Below are 18,868 nucleotides of genomic sequence, written 5' to 3' on the forward strand. Positions count from 1 at the left end.
TGTCACTCATTATTTTAAACATGGTATCATTTTCTGACACAAATCCATTCAAATCATTCTTCCAATAACTGAATTTTATTTTGGAATACTATTTTATTCATGAAGGTCAGTTTTCTAAGGAGTATGGGGAGGTTTATGTTTTCCTTTTTTAGGGCTTAATGTGATGGCTAATCTTTACTGTGTACTTGACACATTGTGGAAGAACTGACTCCATCTTTGGCATTTGCTTGATTGCCAAATGATGTTTGAAGGCTCAGTCCTGTGTAGGCAGTGCCATCCCTGGGCATGCGAGCCTGGGCCATAGAGGAAAGCTAGTTAAACAGAGCAGTAGGCATCAGTGTTCCTCTATGGATTCTAGCACTTCTCTTGGAATCTTGCCTTGGATTCCCTTGATGATGGACTGTAACCTGTGAGGTGAACACACCATCCACTTTCTCAGATTGACTCTTGGGTTTTATCACAATAATAGAAAGCTGACCAGAACACTTACCATATTCTCAAGACATGCTATGATGTTTCATTCTTCTCCTACTGGCCTGCAGCCTCTTTGATTATCATTTACAATGCTTCTGGACAAGGTAATATGTTACAATGTCTACTCTACCATCCTCCCTGCTTGGATAACTCTATTTAATTATGTTTAACTTTTGTATCTGATAGTACATGTTTCTCCCTAATATCAATGTCTCCCTGTTTTTCCCTTTTTAAGTTTATCTCCATTTCTTATAGCTTTTGTAATTTAAAAATTATCTTTTGCCCATAATACTACTTTGTAGTCAGATTATTAAGTTCCACAAAATGTTTATTTATTGTGATAATGTTTTCTAAGTCACCAATAATTGCATTACTATTATTTATCTAGCAAAACTGACCTTTTATATTATCTACTTATGTACAAAATTAAAGCTTCCATTCATTTAAGTATTGAAAATATATCAGAACATTGGCCTCAGAGATCTGTATGTTTTTAATATTGCTCTTGTGTATTTCATTGCTGTTCTTACCAATGGTATGCTTTTACAGTATCATAATCTAAAATGTTTTCTCATGTATTTACAAGCAGATTGTGAGTGGAATTGTTTCCCCTGATTTTCCTGTTAGCATGTATGCCATTTGTATACAGGTAGGCCACTGACTTTTGTGTGTTAATTTTGTACTTTTATTTATTTATTAGATTAAGAAATTTCTGATAACTTTTAGATTTTTTTGTTTATAATCATATCACTGTAATAAAGAAATTTTGACTTCTGCCTTTTAAGTGTATCCCCTTTACCTCTTTCATATGTCTTAGTTATCTAGCTAAGAGTTTAAGTACTATATAGAATAGGTATAGAAAGTGTGGACAACCTTGTCTTAGTCCTGATTTTGTGAAATTGCTTTGAGATTTCTCTATTTAGCATGATGTTGCTATGAGGTTGTTGTACAATGAATTTATTATGTTTAAACAAGTCCTCTAGATTCCCCAGGATTTTCATCATAAATGGATTTGGAGTTTGTACAAATGTCTTTTCTCATCTAAGAATATGGTCATATGGTTTCTTCCTTTATTCACTTTATGTGTTGAAATATAATTGTTGATTTGTGTATCTTGAAGTATCCTCACAGGTCTGAGGGTAAGCCAACTTAAACATGATGATGATTTTTTAAATTTCATTTATTTTCTTAACTCACGTGCCAAGCACAGTTCCTCCTTTTATCCATCATTTTGCTCACCACCATGTCCCCAACTCACCCCCCTACCCATCCTTCTGAAAGCATAAGGCCGCTCATGGGGAATCAACAAAGCCGGAACTTTTAAGTTGAGACAGGACCAAGCTCCTCCACACAGCATCAAGGCTGAGCAAGGCATCCACAATATGGAATAGGCTCCACAAAACCAGCTCATGCACCAGACACAAATCATGTTTCCACTGCCAGGGTCCTCCCAAACACAAAGCTACATAATTATTGCCCACATACAGAGGTCCCAGCTCAGTACCATGGAGTATCCACAACTTTCAGGAAGGGGGAGGTGCTTTTATCAACTGCTCCTACACAGGCACTCCCAAGTATTACCTCTCTTGGTATGAACAAGAGCCTGGGGCAGGTATCAAGCTGCTAATAAATGTCCTTTCAAATGTGGATAGAAAAGATACAGGACTCATTGTCCTACTGAATAAAAAGGACAAACATCTCTCCATGAACATCACAGCTGCCCATCCTGGGGACCCAGCCACACAATTCTATGCAGCAAGTGCACAGTGCCCAGGCACCTGCTGCATGCACACTAACTTGTGATAATGGCTGGAGACAAATATATGTGTGTAAATATATGTATATATATATATATATATATATATACATGTATATATATTCCACTGTTGAGAACATGAATTTCCTGTATTTTGTTACATAGGTGGATAGTATAATACATCTTAAAATTCTGATTCTGAAACATACAATTCCTAGAGCACCTTGAGTAATCTAATAATGAGAATAACTGATTATTTGTCAAGACCAAGTTGACCGTCAGGTGCCATTTAGATGACCCCACTCCAAATACATCTCTGTGTCACTGGTAGAGAACATTCATGATGGAAAGGCTCTTACCTTTTAATATTAGTAATTAATATATTTATTAGAAGATCACTATTGCTCAGTGTGTGAAAACTATTTAATACAAACAGCAATTTGCCTTAATGTGTCACTGAAATCAGATAGTGATGAAGCCCCACTACCCTGGCAGCTCTCTGTGGAGTGTTGAGTGAAGCATGAGAAGCATCCCTGTGTCTGTGAGGTGTTGCTGAGAGCGAGGACTGTGAGTAGTGCAGGGTCATTTGCATAGAAATAAGAGAAAAAAATACTGCTGCATCTCCTCCAGAAGGCCCTGGGATCCTCCTGCCTCTATCTCCTAAAGGAAGTGATCAAAGTATTGGACCATCATGTCCCATGCAAGTCTCTGTTCTTAACTTCTAAGCTATCTTTCCAAGCTCTGAGGGGACACTAGCACACTCACACATGTGGCTCTGTTCAGACTTGCCATTTTCTCCTATTCCCTCTGCTTTGCTAAAAACCTTTAGTTTCCTTTCCTAAAGCTGGCCTCCAATGTCTATTCCCATATTTGACCACTTCCCCCTCCTGACCCTGACTACCTAAGTCCATCAATGAAACGCCATCTTGGGCTTACCCGATTGACATGCCAGTTAAAATTAAACACCTCTTCCTAACACAGGTGTTTGCTCTTTACTTTATAATCCACCATTTGCCTATGTGCCATGTCTTTCTCCTCTCTTTTCAGAGGTAGTCCTCCCTTTGTCCCTCTTGGACAAGTACCCCTTCCCTTTCTCCCTCATCCCCTATTTGTTTTACAACATCATCCTAGCCCCTTCTAAATAGAATTCCTGTCTTTCTCTTCTTAAAAATTACATCTGCTAGGTCATTTACTGTTGTTTTTCTGCCAGAGTTAGGAATCAGCCATTTTAACTTTTCTTCCCTGCTGAATAAAGGATCTCTGTTAAAAAAGGTGTTTGGATATGGTTTATCCCTAATCCAGGGTTGTGAGGGAGACCCTGCTGTACAGGCATCCCCCCTTTCAACCTATAAAATTAAATATTTAAAAACATTTAAACTACCAGAAATATCAAAGATACTAGCACATTCTGGCACCTTCTTTACTGGAGAAAAGCTCCAAGCACTTGAGAGAATCATAGACTCTCTGAGGGAAGACTTTGCAAAGGCGGAGTCTGCAGAGCCTGCAGTATATCTGGAAGAACTGATAAAAAGTCTGGTCTCATGAGAAGATTGCTTTAAAAATTGGACTAGTGGAATTTGAAGGAAAGATGACAGAGAGTATCAGAGCAGCAAGAGTGACAGAGAATGGCAAACTGTAAATATGGTGGCAAAAGGTATGGGAGAGTGTGGTCACTGCAGATAAAGGCCATGTCATTACTGAATAAGGCCCACCCGTGTCCTGCAGACCTGACCACAGCACAGAGCTTCTGTTTACCGTGCTATGTGAAAGGGATCTTGGGCCACATGGCTACATGTAGGCTGCAAGCATAACAGCTGCATCCTGTGAACCTCAGGGTGTCTAGCACTGAAGACAAGGACTTGTAGCCATCTGCAGCTCTCAAGGATTCTACCCTGAATGCCCTGCCCAGCTGAAAGAGCAACATGAGACTGAACAATGTCGTGATATGAGACTTGGTAATGGTCTAGTGCTTATGATGACATAGAAATGAGAAAAGTTGAGTCATACCAGTGTCTTGTTGCTATGAGAATGTGCATGTTAAGCTGTTTGTACCACCACTGCCTGTCGTCTATGTCTAACTAGTGTGGCTGACATTGCATTCTCGTCTTCAGGCAAGTTTATTTGTGAAATCATGAACAAAATATCACCACACAAATATTGATGGGGATGTGGAAAGAAAGGGAAACAAGTGCATGGTGGAAAGACGTTGTACTAGACATTTGTCAGTGAAAAAGTTGTTGGAGAATGATGCAAGTCCTTGCCCCATAGGGTACAGCACGATTCTGTGCAAAGGCATGACTTTAAGTAGGCTCTGTTCCCAGAAAACCATGCCCTACTGAACAATCTCCATAGCTATGAGCAATGAAAGGAAGGCTGAGAAGGAGGTCAGTTCATTTTCTGTTTTGGGACACTCTGAGAGACATCTATGGTCTGTGCTGCCCCCAGAGGCCCTGTCAGTGTCAGTGATTCATGCTGCTTCCCCAAGCCATATTGATGCCCATGGTCCATGTGGATGTCTATGGTCTGTACTACTGCTGGATACCATGTTGATATCAGTGATCCATGATGCTGCTGCAGGCCATGTAGATGCCTGCAGTCCTGGGACCATGGTGATTTCTGTGGTCCATGCATCCATCACTGGAGGCCACATAGGTATCTGTGGTGTGCTACCACCTGAGACCATTTTGATGCTTTACAACAGACAAGTGGATATCTGCACCCTGGCCTGACATCTGAGACCATGTTAATATCTGTGTTCCACACAGCTGCAGGAAGCCATGTGGATATCCATGATTTGTGTTCCAGCTAGAGGCCATGTTGATGTACATGGCCTGTTCTGCTACCAAGGCCATACGGTATGCACTGACCACTCTACAGCCAAGGCCTGTGTTAATGGCTCTTGTCTGTGCTCTCACTACACGCCAAGTAGATGTCTATGGTCATGATTACTGTTGACTGTAATGGGCAAGGAAGCTTCTTTTGCAGTAGTATTGATCACTATAGCCTCACAGTTGAGAATGAGAATCATAGAAGGCTTCTATGTCATATCTGTCCTTCCAACGGCCAATCCCCAAAAGAAACAGTCTAGACAGGCAGACATTGAAGAAAACTCTTTAAAAATATGATAGAGATGTTAAAGTGTAGTTCTTCACATTTATGGTTTCTGCTGGAATGGGGAGATGAGGGTGAGGAAGGACTCAGCTTTTCTTTAGAGGCTGGCTGATTCAAGTTTGACCATGCTCCAGTGAACACATGGATAACACTAATTAAACTTGCTGTATTTTTTTTCTATTTTGTGACACATTTTACACAGCTCTCTCTTATTTGCGTGGCAGTCATCATCTTTTAATTGATATGAAAGTACTTGAAGTTTTGTGGTGCCTTTTGCACAGATAAACTGGTTCTTGATGTCATTTAAGTTTCTTTAGAATAAGAAAAACCCCATAGGAATATAAAGAAGTTTCACTTCCTAGTGACTGTGAACAGAGCATCACTGAAATAAACAAGATTGTAGATGTAGTTCTTGAACATAAAACACTAAGTGGCAGAACTGGGTGGTGTGGTAGATTTATCTTTAGGTTTTGAGGATTCTCCAGAGTTCCTCCATCAATTTCCATTGCACCAAGACCAGAATGTGATTTCCTTTCTCCCCACAACCTATATCAGACTTTGTTGTCAGTTGTTTTACTAATTTTAGATAATCTGGGTGGGATGACATGAAATCTCAAAGTTGTTTTAATTTGCATTTCCCTAATGGCTAAAGATGATGAACATTTTGAGATTTATCATTTGGTCATTTTTATTTCTTCTTTTGTGAACTCTATTTCCTTCACCAGGGAATGATGGGGTGAAAAGGGCTGGTTGAGTGAGACTGTTGGAATGGGTGAAGTCTGGGAATCAGTCTACCACAGGACTCGGTAACTGCACTTTTAGCCATATACCCAAATGATCAACATCTATGCAACAAAGACATTTGTTCAACTATGTTCATAGCAGCATTATTTGTAATAGCAAGAACCGGGAAGCAACCTAGATGCCCCTCAACTGAAGAATGGATAAAGAAGATGTGGCACATTTACACAATGGAAACTATTCAGTGAGGGGAAAAACAATGGAATCTTGAAATTTGCAGGCAGATGGATGGAACTTGAAGAAACCATCCTGAGTGAACTAGAAGAGGAACATGGATGTACTCACTCATATATGAATTTTACACATGGAGCAAAGGCTCACCAGCCTATAATTCACACTGCCAGAGAAACTAGGATATAAGGAGGAACCTGAGCGATTCATACAAGGTCCCTCTCAGAACTGGAAAAGAACAAGAATTCCCGACAATATTGGCAACTTTGGGTGGGCAGTGAGTGGAGAGGGAGTTAGGAGAAAGAGAAGGGGAGAAGAGGAGAACATGTGGGACCAGGAAGATTGAGTCGGGGAACAAATAGATAAGAGCAAATAAAGAGATACCATAATAGAGGGAGCCATTACAATTTTGAAGACAAAACTGGTTCTAGAGAAATGTCGAGAGACCTACAAGGATGACCCCAACTAATACTCTGAGCAACAACGAAGAGGCTACCTTAAATGTCCTTCCCTGATAATGAGTTTGATAACTAACTAATGTGCCATCCTTGAGCCTTCATCTAGTAGATGATGGAAACAGAAGCAGACACCAACAGGTAAACACTGAGCCAAACTCCAGCAATCCATTAGGAGAGGGGGAGGAATGATAAGAAAAGGGGTCAAGAGGAGGCTACAGAAACCCACAGAGATAGCAGACCTGAACAAGGGGGAGCTCATGGACCCCCAGAGTTATAGCTGGGAAATCATCATTGTACCAATTCAGACCCCCTGAATGTGGCTCTCAGTTACAAGGCCTGGGCAGTCTAAGGGACCTCTGACAGTGGGACCAGGATGAATCCTTAGTGCATTGAAAGGACTTTGGGAGGATATGCCCAAAGTCTAGAGACAGGAGGGAGGGCCTAGAACCTTGGCCAAATGACTTGACAGATTTTGATAATCCCTCCTGGAAGGATCACCCTCCTTGTGGGGTACAGAAATAAGAAAAAAATAATAAATATGTATTAAAAACAAACAAACCAAAAAAAAAAAAAAAAAAAAAACAAAAAAAAAAAAAAAAAAAGGAAAAACAAAAGTATTTTCTAGAAATCCTGCAGTGCCCCCTAGTGGACCTCAACCACCAAAAGAGTGACTTTTCTATTTTATATATCAAATCCCAGTTCCCTCTCCCTCCCATGCCCTCCCTCAATCCTCCTTCCATCCCATTCCCCACCTACTCCACAGGGTGTGTGTGAGGAGATGGGTTAGATTTGAGAGGATGTTGAGGAGAGGAGCTTATGATCATAATATATTGTACGAAATTCTTTTTTTGAGGCCAAAAAAGGTACATAAAAATGTGCTAGGATTCTTTCGGGCTCAGCTTAACACACTATAACTATTACTTTTCCCACCGGTATTTGGCATGTATTCCTCTTCCTCAGGCATTTTTCCTTCCAACTCCCCTCATAAGAAGTGTTACATTAGAAGTACAGTGTCCCTGGGTCCCCACCATTGTCAGCCATAACTGTGGAGAGATTGCCATGCAAATTCGTGAGGTGGAAGTGGGTGGGGCTTCTTTTTCAATGAATGAGGAAGTTGGGTGATTCAGAGAGAATTTAATGTGTAAGCATAATACTTGACACCCTCACAGCTGGAGAGGACATCCCAGCAATTGGGTAGGGGCCATGGAGAGGAAGCTGGGAGCTGTGCTGGGGATTCTGTTTGTGCAGATTTGCTGTGAGTTGTGCTCTTCTACATTGCTTTAGGGATTCTCCAGAGACGTCAGGGTGGAGGGGATGAGCCAACCTAGAGCTCCTGGGCAGTCATCCTCAAGGTGTCTCCTGGGATATTTGACAGGTGTGGGTGAAAACCCCTCATGATTCTGGTTTGCTTTTCTGTTTCCAAGCAGTGGTGAGAGGAGTTGAGGTGGAGCAGAGTCCTTCAGTCCTGAGTCTCCATGAGGGAGCTAGTTCTACACTGACATGCAAGTTTTCTGCAACCATGACAAATGTGCAGTGGTTCCGACAGAATCCCAGGGGCAGCCTCATAAATCTTTTTTACATGACTCCAGGAAAAAAGGAGAATGGGAGATTAACTGCAATGTTCAATTCTAAGGAGCGCAACAGCACCCTGCACATCAGGGATGCCCAGCTGGAGGACTCAGGCACCTACCTCTGTGCTACTGAAGCACTGTGTTTCCAGCAAGCTTGCAGCCTGGTCCAAAACTGCAGCTGGGTATGCAGCTACAGCCCTGACACAGGTTGACTCTGCAGGAGGTTTTTGCAGAGGTGTGTTTTTTATCAGATCTCCACCAACAAAAAAGGTGTGAGGAATCACAAAATTACCACAGCAGAAGTTCACACTTAAACTAATGTAATACTGACTTCTAGAAGGATAAATGCTCTGAAATATCAGCCCACTTGAGTAAAATCTGCACTTTCTTTTACCAAATGCTTCTGCTAATGTCATAAAATATAAACTGTCTTACACACTCTAGGATCATTTCAGTCCTTTCCCTCGATTGGAAAATGAGAGCTACTGTTTCCAACCTATGTTTAGAAAACACAACACAGGGCAATACTAGAAGCTATTCTGCTCACCATGAATTTGATAAAATAACTAATTAATTCCTAAATTACTAATTAATTAAGCTGTACAAAGCAAACCATCTTTAATCACAACAATGTCAGCATTGTCTTGAAATTTAAAAAATATATTTAATTATGAGATACACAACAAATATTTTATGTAGCAAATTATGAGACCCAATGATATGTTACATATTAGATAGATATATTTGTAATTTGTATCACAAAAAATACAGCAATTGATTCCTCAAAATACATATCTACAATGTAATAACATGCAGAAATTCTCATTAAAATATTGCTTTCAAAAGAAAAGCTGGAAAACTCCTAAATATCACACAGTAGGGGATAACTTTTTAAATATAATGATTAAATGTGTTGAAAACAGTGCTGATTCCCAAGGGAATTAACTGACCCTTTGTGATTCATTCAGCTCCATCCCCATTGCAACATCTCTTGTTTCAAATATAAATGATCTAGGCTTTCCAGATAATAAACAGTTCCTATTTGTCAGTAAGGTCTATGGTGAGCATGGCTAGAAGTTGCGACACTACAATGGCAGCTTCTACAATAAGAGTTACTCATTCAGTCGTCTCAGAGTGGTCACAAATAGCAACCATCATAATCCTAGGGTATTAATAGTGAGTGGAGGAATCAGATGAGATTGGAATGTGGTAATTAGTTACAGAAAGAGAGTACTCTGAAAGTTCTGTCTAACTGATCTTGATAGATCTTTTTCCTAATCACCACCTTATTAATCTGGACTTGAAAGTGCTTGTTTTATTAAAAAAAAAATGAGCTTGATGACTACAGATAGAGGTTTTAGAAATTTTATAGACAAGACATAAGATAATCATTTTAAAAATCGATATAAATGTTATTTTCTGTTGTAAATCCTTAAAATCAAAATGTAGGATTAATCAAAATATAAACGTGAAAGAGTTTTCTCAGTGGAGAAAAGCTACTTCCATGCTTCTATATTTGCACCAACAGTCATTATGCCTGGATCACCCTCTTCATCCCAACCTTTTAGAAGGTCTGTGAGCTCTCAGACTTGAATCACCAATGCCCGTTCTTTTTTAAAATGTGGTGCACAGTAATATCTGTCTGATGCACAAGAGTTTTATCCTGTTGTAGTCATCAGTCATCTTATCCATTTCCTGTACTGATTCTTCTAGATTTTCACTCATTTCTTGATTCTGACCTCTAATTTTCTTATTAGCTTCTAGTAAGGGAAAAATTTCACCAAGATGCTAAGCTCACAGTATTTATTTATTTATTTATATGTTTATTTATTTACAGTCAACTGTGATCGGTTGTCACTGTCCTCTCCCTCTCCTTAATCAACATGAGTCTTTCTGTGAATCCATTTGTTTCTGGTTGTCAGTAATGCCTTGACAAACTGTTCATTCTGTCTTCTTGATGTGCTGTTTCCATTCTCAGCCTCTCCATTTCAAAGAGCCAATTGTTCATTAAAATTCTTGTTTTCCAATTATTTTTCCACATTCTTTAACTTTCAAGTTGGTGAACTTTATCAGGTAAGTACTGAGCACCGCGTCCACTTGTAGACTGCTGAGCCATCGCCAGTTCATTTTTCAGTCACAATATTTTTTTGTCTTTATTCGATTTTCAATTTCGTTCAACTTCTCCAAAGCCAGCTCTGATTCTCGAGCTGTCGCCTCCATCTGTGACTGTGTGATTCTGAACAGATGTGTCACCTTTCTTCAGCCTCATCTTTAGTCCCTTTACATCCACCTCCACTAAGGTGGTCAATGAATCATCTGCCAGCTCTTCTTGCACTGCCCTGCCATTTGCATAAAATTTGACTAATTTTCCTAGTTTATATTAGGGAAATTCTTGAGTTTGTTCACTGCCTTTCTCTCCTAAACCATGCCTTGCAACCAGTTATAGTCCACCCTCTACAGCAGCACCACTCCTGCTTCTCAGGCATGGCCATCCTCTTCTTAGAGCCATCCTAATGCACTCAGGCTCCCATCAACTCTTCTTAAAAAGGCCAAATCACAGTGGGTGATAGGTGATGCCAGGCATGATATATGGCTCAGGCATATTGCTGATAAGGTCTCACAATTAAATTAACCCATTTCTATTACTCTGTGTTTTACTACAAAGTGCCTGGTGACTCACCTTATACCTTGTTTGCTGTGGTTACATGGTGTCACATTGACTCCATCTTCTGTGTTTCATATGTTTCTTTGGATTGCCCAAGTGGCCCTATATTTCTTGGCCATATGCCAAAACAGCTTTATTCATCAACCAATAAAAGCAACACATATTTGCAGTATATAGTGCATCCCACATCACTTTATCACTACTTCTGTTGAGAAGTACCTGGTACTTCTGGAAAGAGGGAACTTATATCAGGAAACCATCAAGATGAGGCTGTCAATGTGACTTTTACTAAATATGTTAATAATGTAGTAACTGCTGCCATTCTGAGATTCTCCAGGTTGCCAGGAGCAGGTTTCATACAAGAAATATCTGTTGGGTTTAATGATAAAGCAGGGCATCATAAAGAAGCATCCTTCCTATCTCTGCTTCAGCCATCGAGTTCACGGCCATATCACACCATATAGGATCATTATTTTTAGAAAATCTCAATTAATTTTATTTCATTTGACTATAAATTTAATGTTCCCATGATCTACTATCACTCCATTTATGTTTTGGGAGGTATGGAAACCCAGATAGGATTGTATCTATTTTGTAGGAATACTAGATTCCCAAGAATTGTGAATGGTTTTAGGTTTCTATACTATGAAACAGTTTCTCGCCAATCCTTTATCACCCTTTCCCTGACACTGCTCTCTATAGGTATTTTCTGTGTCCAGTAGCATAAAGAATTTCAAGGTAAAAAATTCATAACCCCCCTCATCCAATTCCACTACAAGGCAGAATCTATGTGCATGATGTCATTATAAAATGATTAGATGAGGAGCTGGTGAGATGGCTCAGTGGTTAGGAGCATTGACAGCTCTTCTAGAGGACATGGGTTCAATTTCAAAAACTCACATGGCAGCTCACAGCCATCTGTAAGTCCAATAGCAGGGAATACAACACCCCAATACAGTATACATGTAGGCACAAACTTCAATGTACATGATATAAAAATAATTAATAAAAATGTTACAGATGATAAATGAGCATGAATAGGAAGAAACCCTGCTTCCACATTTCATCCTGAGCACTGTATCTCCATCCTGTTCCTGCAGAAGCAGTCTCCCCAGGGAATATCAACCAGTTTCACCTCTGCATGTTGGATGTGGAAAGGATCTGTTCCATTCTGTGTGCAATAAGAAATAAGAGCTCCAAACCTAGACCACATTGAGAAAGAAAGACTCAGGCTAATGCATCTCAATTCTCTTTTTTTAATTTTTTTTTTGGTGGAAAATGGAGTTTGGGGGCTGGAAAAAATGGCTCAGAGGTTAAGAGCACAACTGCTCTTCCAGAGGTCCTGAGGTCAATTTCCAGCAAACACATGGTGGCTCACAACCACCTATACTGGCATCTGGTGCTTTCTTTTGGCATGCAGGCAAACATGTAGGCAGAACAATGTATACATAATAAGTAAGTAATCAAATCATCAAGAAAATCAATGTTTTCATGTAATATATTCTGACCATTGCTTTCCTCCCCACATCTCCTTTCAGATCCTCCCCCTGTCCCCACCTACGTAACTTTGCACTTCTCTATCTTTTTAGAAAACCAGCCAGTGAGTAAACAAACCAGAATAGGACAAAAGAAGAGAAAAAATAAAAAGAATAAGAAGCACATATACATATATGCAAAAATACATGCATAAATAAAAATTCATAAAAACACAATATTGGAAGCCATAATATATAAGCAAGCAACCAATGTGTAAAATAATGCCCAGACAAATAATTATGAGATTAAAAAAACTCTAAAAATAAAATTGAGCTCATTGAGTTGGCCATCTATAGCATCTATAGCTGGATATGAGGCTTGCCCTTAAGAGTGGTTTGTGTACCCAGTGAAGTACTATTGGCAAAAACTAAGTTTTCCTCCTTGAGAGGTTGTCAATTGGAGATAGCTTCTTGGTTAGGGATGAGGGATTGTGTTCACTTCACCTCTCAGCACTGGGATCCCATCTGTATAGGTCCTCTGCAGGCCATGTGCTTGTTGTCACCATCTCTGTGAGTTCATATGTCAGCCAGGCTTACTCTGTGGATGGCATTATTTCCTTAATGCCTCCATCTCAACTGACTTGTATAATCTTTCTGCTTCCTCTTTGCAAAATTCTCTGAACCCTGAGGGGAGAGGTTTGATGGGGACTTTCCACTTAGCACTGGGTGTTGTGATGAATCCTCGGCGAATGGAGGAAAAATGAGAGGAGAGGCCCCTGCAAGCTGTCTATTACAGGAGATGGTACCAGGGGAACTGTAATGTTGGACAAGAAGGACAGTGAAGATGACCTACCTACTTTCCAAGTCTATATGTACACTGAGTTACCAGTTAGACATTGTTTATAGCTTTTCACAGTTGAGACAAAGGAAAGGGAGTGAGCCAGAAATGGGGTGGTGTGCTGCTTGAAGGGGTCCAAGGGAAGGAGAAAAGTTGAGTTTGTTGTGAAGTTTGGCATATTCTCCAGGGAATCTACCACTGCTCTTCTATGAGTAATTTAGTCTAAATGTGGTGGGAGTGAGTAAAATGGATGGTGCTATCCTCAAGAACAAATGCCTTCTGAGAACTTCCCAAAGTGTAGTTCCTATGTGTATTTGTGATTCCAGGTCAGGACATCATCTCTGGAAAGTAAGATATATGCATACAAACATCATATCTGTATTGTCAACAAGATCTCACTGTAATGGAAAGAACATTATTATTTTGCAAATGAAAAGGGAGAGTTGCTTGAATGATCTGAGCACTCTGTAAATACAGTTCCAGATATCAGATATAAGAAATCTCTCTCTCTCTCCTTCTCTCTCATACACATATACACACAAATACATTGCATATGCATTTATGTATGAAAAATCTTGTATATACGTTTACATACGAAGTACTATACATAATGTATGGCAGATTTAAAGATGGAAAACAGAATCACTAGTGTGTATAAATACCATTCTTGATCTCTCGGCACTAGGACCCTGTTGATATGCTGCTTTATGTGTCTGAGTCCCTCACAGGTCAGAGAACACTTCAGCAGAGGCCTCACTGTTAAGGGTGCAACCACAAGGTGGTAGTAGACCTCAGCTGCTGGGGAGTATGAAGAGAATACTTTTCCTTGTATGCTGGTTGTGCAGGCTTGGGGCAGAACCAGAGACATTTTCTCAGTGGCTGAGTGGATGACTCTAGAAGTAGAATTCTTACTGAAAAAGAACAACACCCTGGAAGTTATATCTGAACTGCAATTATCACAAACTACACTAGATCGTTATTTAATTGGAAGAACAATGAAGACATATGTTCCCACTTTATTCATGATCCTGTGGCTGAAGATGGATGGTGAGTTAAGATTTTTGGAACACAGAATACTCTGTGGGCATTTCTGAGACATCCGGAAGGAACTTTATTTTATTCAGGTTTTCTCTAGTGATTGCAGAAAGAGAGAATCCTGGAAAGTGAAGACCAGATGACCTTACCCCTTTCTGTCCATTTCTTTGCATAGGGGTGAGCCACGGAGAGCAGGTGGAGCAGCTTCCTTCCACCCTGAGAGTCCAGGAAGGAGCCAGCGCTGTCATCAACTGCACTTACACAGACAGTACTTCATCCTACTTCCCTTGGTATAAGCAAGGACCAGGAGAGCATCCTAAGCTCATTATTGACATTCGATCAACTGTTGAAAGAAAGCAGGACCAAAGACTGATAGTTTTACAGGATAAGAAAACCAAACACTTCTCCCTGCACATCACAGACACCCAGCCTGGGGACTCTGCCATGTACTTCTGTGCTGCGAGTGCACAATGCTACGCAGGCACCTGCAGCCTGTCCTCAAACCTGACACAGGGCCTGGAGCCCCATCCACATCCTGTGTCACAGGCTTTCCAGTGCAGCATTTGTCAGTTGTTAGTTGGCAAGTGCCAGCTATGGTGTAGACATTAAAATACACAAAATAAGAAAGTTAGCTTTAAGTCACTCAAAACAATTTAGGAGAATTTCCACCTTATTCCGTTTTTAAAAATTATTCTAAATCTTGAAATACAATTTTGTCATTTCCTGTCTAGGTACCAAACTGTGCTTCAGAGAAGAAGAGGATGTGACACACTAGGCTCCAAGTGGAACATCTCCATCACACATCCTCCTCCAATGATCAGAGGTCACTGCAGAGGAGAGCAGAAAGAATGCAAGGCAGGGGATGAGAACAAGGAGATAGTGTTTTCTGGCCATAGCAGGGTAGCTACTCACATGAACTCCCAGAGGTCTACAACATACATAAAACTTGCAAAGGATAAATTCCGACACAAATCCAGCAAGCAGAGGGAAGGTGGACATTTCCACCTTTAGCCAAGGAGCTACGGGCAATTGGTAGCTGCTGGGAGGATCCATATTTCTTTATTGGTGCAACCCTTGGTGCATAGACTACTCTCGACTGATGGCCACACATCCAAGAATATATGGGCTGTACAAACCCTGATGTGTTTATTTTAAAGGAGGGGGAACTAGATTGTCAGGGAATAGTGGCAGGAGTGTAGGCAGCAGGTTAATATACTCAAAATTTATTTCATAACATACCCTAAGATCTAGTAAGATTAAAAACATATTAAATCATAGGAGGTATGTAAATACACACACACACACACACACAAAGTTAATGTTTTAATATTTAAAATGAATTTCTGTACTGTTAGGATTGCACAGTATACTGTTCTCTGCAGCCACCATAAGCAATAACACACCAGCACTGGTGTCCCAGTCACTCTGGGTGCCAAATCTCCTACATTATCTTTCCCCAAGCCACTACTTCCTATGCGGTCAATTTTAAACAACATTAAGAACAAATCTTGCCTGGTGCAGGATTATCCCAGTTTTTAAAATGCATTCAAAACTTTGAAACCATTACATTTATACATGCTTGATCATTATGTTCCAGTTTCTTTTCTTTTTCTACTGTGGTGATTTTGCTTAAATTATTTCAAAATTTCAATATTTCAAAAAAGACTCTTTTTGTTTTCATTGTATATGAGGAAAGGTCTGTCTGACACTTGTGTACAGGTTCTGAGGAAGACAGAAGAGAGCATCCAGTCACCTGGAGCTGGAGTTACATGCAGCTGTGAGCCACCTGATGTCTATGCTGGGGAGGGAACTAAGGCCTCCAGAAGGACAAGGACCTTTATCTGCTGTGCCATCTCTCAGGCCCCAGAAAGGTCTTCAATCAGAACAAGCTCCTGTTTCCTGAGTTCAACATTTAGCTGTTGCTTCTCTGAGTGAGCCAGGCTCTGGGACTGAGGCTTTTTCTCCTGGGAAGGGGCTTTTCCTCTCCTGCTTCCTGGATCCCTAATTCCAAACAATAGGAGGGTCATCTTAAAACATCCCCTACCCCCATTGTGCAGCACCCAGACTCTCAGCCAGGTCTGACTGGGAAGAACTTCAGGCTGAGAAGCCTGGGGTGGGGAGGGGGGGGAGGAACTCTGCAGTGTCTGGTCTGGCAGGGTTCCTGGGTGGAGCTGCCTGGAGCAGGAGGTGGGACATTCACAGCCATCCTGACACCACAGCCCAGGGCTTGGTTACTGCTTCTGTCTCTAGCATCCACACAGCACCATGAAGAGGCTGCTGTGCTCTCTGCTGGGGCTGCTGTGCTCCCAGGTTTGCTGTGAGTCTGGCTGTCCACACTCAGGGACAGAGAGGACTGTGCTGGGCACATGGAGGGTGGGGAAGCAGCTCAGGAGTCCTGCACAGCTGCCTCCTTCTCAGAGGACTTGGGGTGTGTTCAGGGTTCTGTGGATGCTCAGTGACCTCCATCTGTGTCTGTTTCTCTGTTTCTACTCAGGGGTGAAAGGGCAACAAGTGGAGCAGAGTCCTGAGTCCTTGGTTCTGCAGGAGGGAGAGAGTGCAGAGCTGCAGTGCAAGTTTTCCACAGTTTTGAACAGTATGCAGTGGTTTTATCAAAGTCCTGGGGGACCCCTCATCAGCCTGCTCTCCAATTCTTCTGGATCAGAGCAGATTGGAAGACTGAAGTCCATGACAGTCACTCAGGAACCTGGTAGCTCTTTGTGCATTTCCTCCTCTCAGACCACAGACTCAGACACTTATTTCTGTGCTATGGATGCAAGGTGTCCCCACACACCTGCAGCCAGTACACAAAGCTTAACCACTCACAGGACCTATCACGAAGCTACAACAGAACTTTCTGCCTGGTTTAGTATCCCCTTTCTTGTGTTGGTAGAAATTTAACCTCAGGTAGGTTTTGGACTCTGAGTATTGTGGCTTTGGTTTTATCTTCATTTCTCCATGTATACTCCATCTAGAAGCATCAGTGTTAATCTTAGAGCTAACAGAGAAGACATTGGAAGACACAGTCAAAGTAATCATTTAAGCTGCAGTGTGCAGATCTCACAAAGGACAGAAGAAAGGGAACTATAAGGCAAAGGCAGGCTTCCAGGTCACCTGCTGCAGACAGGGTCAGGGTTAGTGAGAAGAAAACAAACTACAGCAACATCAGGAAGGTCCAGTCATGGAAGACACAGAATGTACAGAGAGCTGATGTCCTGGTTTCCTTTCTGTTGCTGGGATAAACTTTGAGAAAAAAGTACTTACAGCCTGCAAGCATTTATTTAGCTCTCCTTCCAGTTCATAGTCCATCATTGGTGATCAAGGCAGGACCGCAAATAGGAGATTACAACAGTAAACATGGAGGAAATCTGTAGTTAGGTCACTCACAGACTCATACCTAAGAAGCTTTCTTATATGATCCAGGATATTCCCACAGAATGGTGTCACCTGCAGTGAACTTGTCCTCATACGATTCATCCTTTAAACATTTAAAAAAAATATTGCTTGGAATTTTATTGTTATTACTGAATTTATAGAAGATGTTGGGGTAAATTAAATCCTATGAATATTTGACTCATTATTTTGAATTACATTTTTATACATTTAACTTTAGTCAGTATTTCTCTGAAATTTTCCAGACAAAGGTCTGAATATCTTTAACACAATAATGAGACAAGAAACACAGGTAACTTATTCAACTGACTTTAAATAGAAGATTTAAAAACTCAATATCACAACTCAATAAAAGAGAATAAATGACTCAAATAAGCAGACCCTGTGCAACGAATGTGTACGGGATACACATGGTTTAGTGAAGTGGAGGTTGTAGCTCCTCATCCAAGAACCATGACTTTACTAGTAGAGGTAGCCATTGCAGAAAACCACTACCAGTCAAGACACAGAATTCTAAATTTTAGACCCATGCCAATGTCTACAATCTAACTCCTGCACCTAAGGCTCAGGAAACATTGACAAAAATGGGAAGGAATATGATAAGTACCAGAAGATTAGGGAGTTTGCTGTGAAACTGTGTCTCCTAAAAATGTCAGAAGCTATACATATGAAGACTCACAAACATGACTGCCTGAACAAAAACTGGACTTGGACAACAAGAATAGACATGCTAAAGTGAATGGAGGACAGTACACAGAGCCTCAGTCCTAGACAATGACATATTGGTACTTCAGGAATGGTGGTAGCATTTTCTAGAGAAGAACACATGAACTGGTTACCCATTGGTCATCCTGGAAAATGTACTTACAAATGGCATTATATAGATTGAATAGTTTGTATTTGTATATTTAGGAATAAGCCTGTATATACATACATATGTAACAATGACAAATGTATTCAATTACAAAGCTAGATTTTCACAATACATATCTACAAATCTAGCCCTACAGAAAGTTAACCCAAGGAAGTTAACTACACTCATAACATAACATAGACAATAAATAATCCCACTTCACCACAACCCAAAGGATAGCCCAGGGCGATTAGACTCACAATGCCACTG

At 40.7% G+C, this 18,868-nt stretch overlaps 1 gene segment (V, D, J or C); it reads left to right on the forward strand.

The window, feature by feature from the left end:
• The first annotated feature begins 16,620 nt into the window (after positions 1-16,620).
• LOC127214669 (T cell receptor alpha variable 22-like) lies at positions 16,621-17,253 on the forward strand. The segment is given in 2 exon segments: positions 16,621-16,672; positions 16,850-17,253. Coding segments are annotated over 2 exon segments (456 nt in total).
• Positions 17,254-18,868: the final 1,615 nt, after the last annotated feature.

Source organism: Phodopus roborovskii, unplaced genomic scaffold (assembly GCF_943737965.1).
Source record: "Phodopus roborovskii unplaced genomic scaffold, PHOROB, whole genome shotgun sequence".
Taxonomy (NCBI): domain Eukaryota; kingdom Metazoa; phylum Chordata; class Mammalia; order Rodentia; family Cricetidae; genus Phodopus; species Phodopus roborovskii.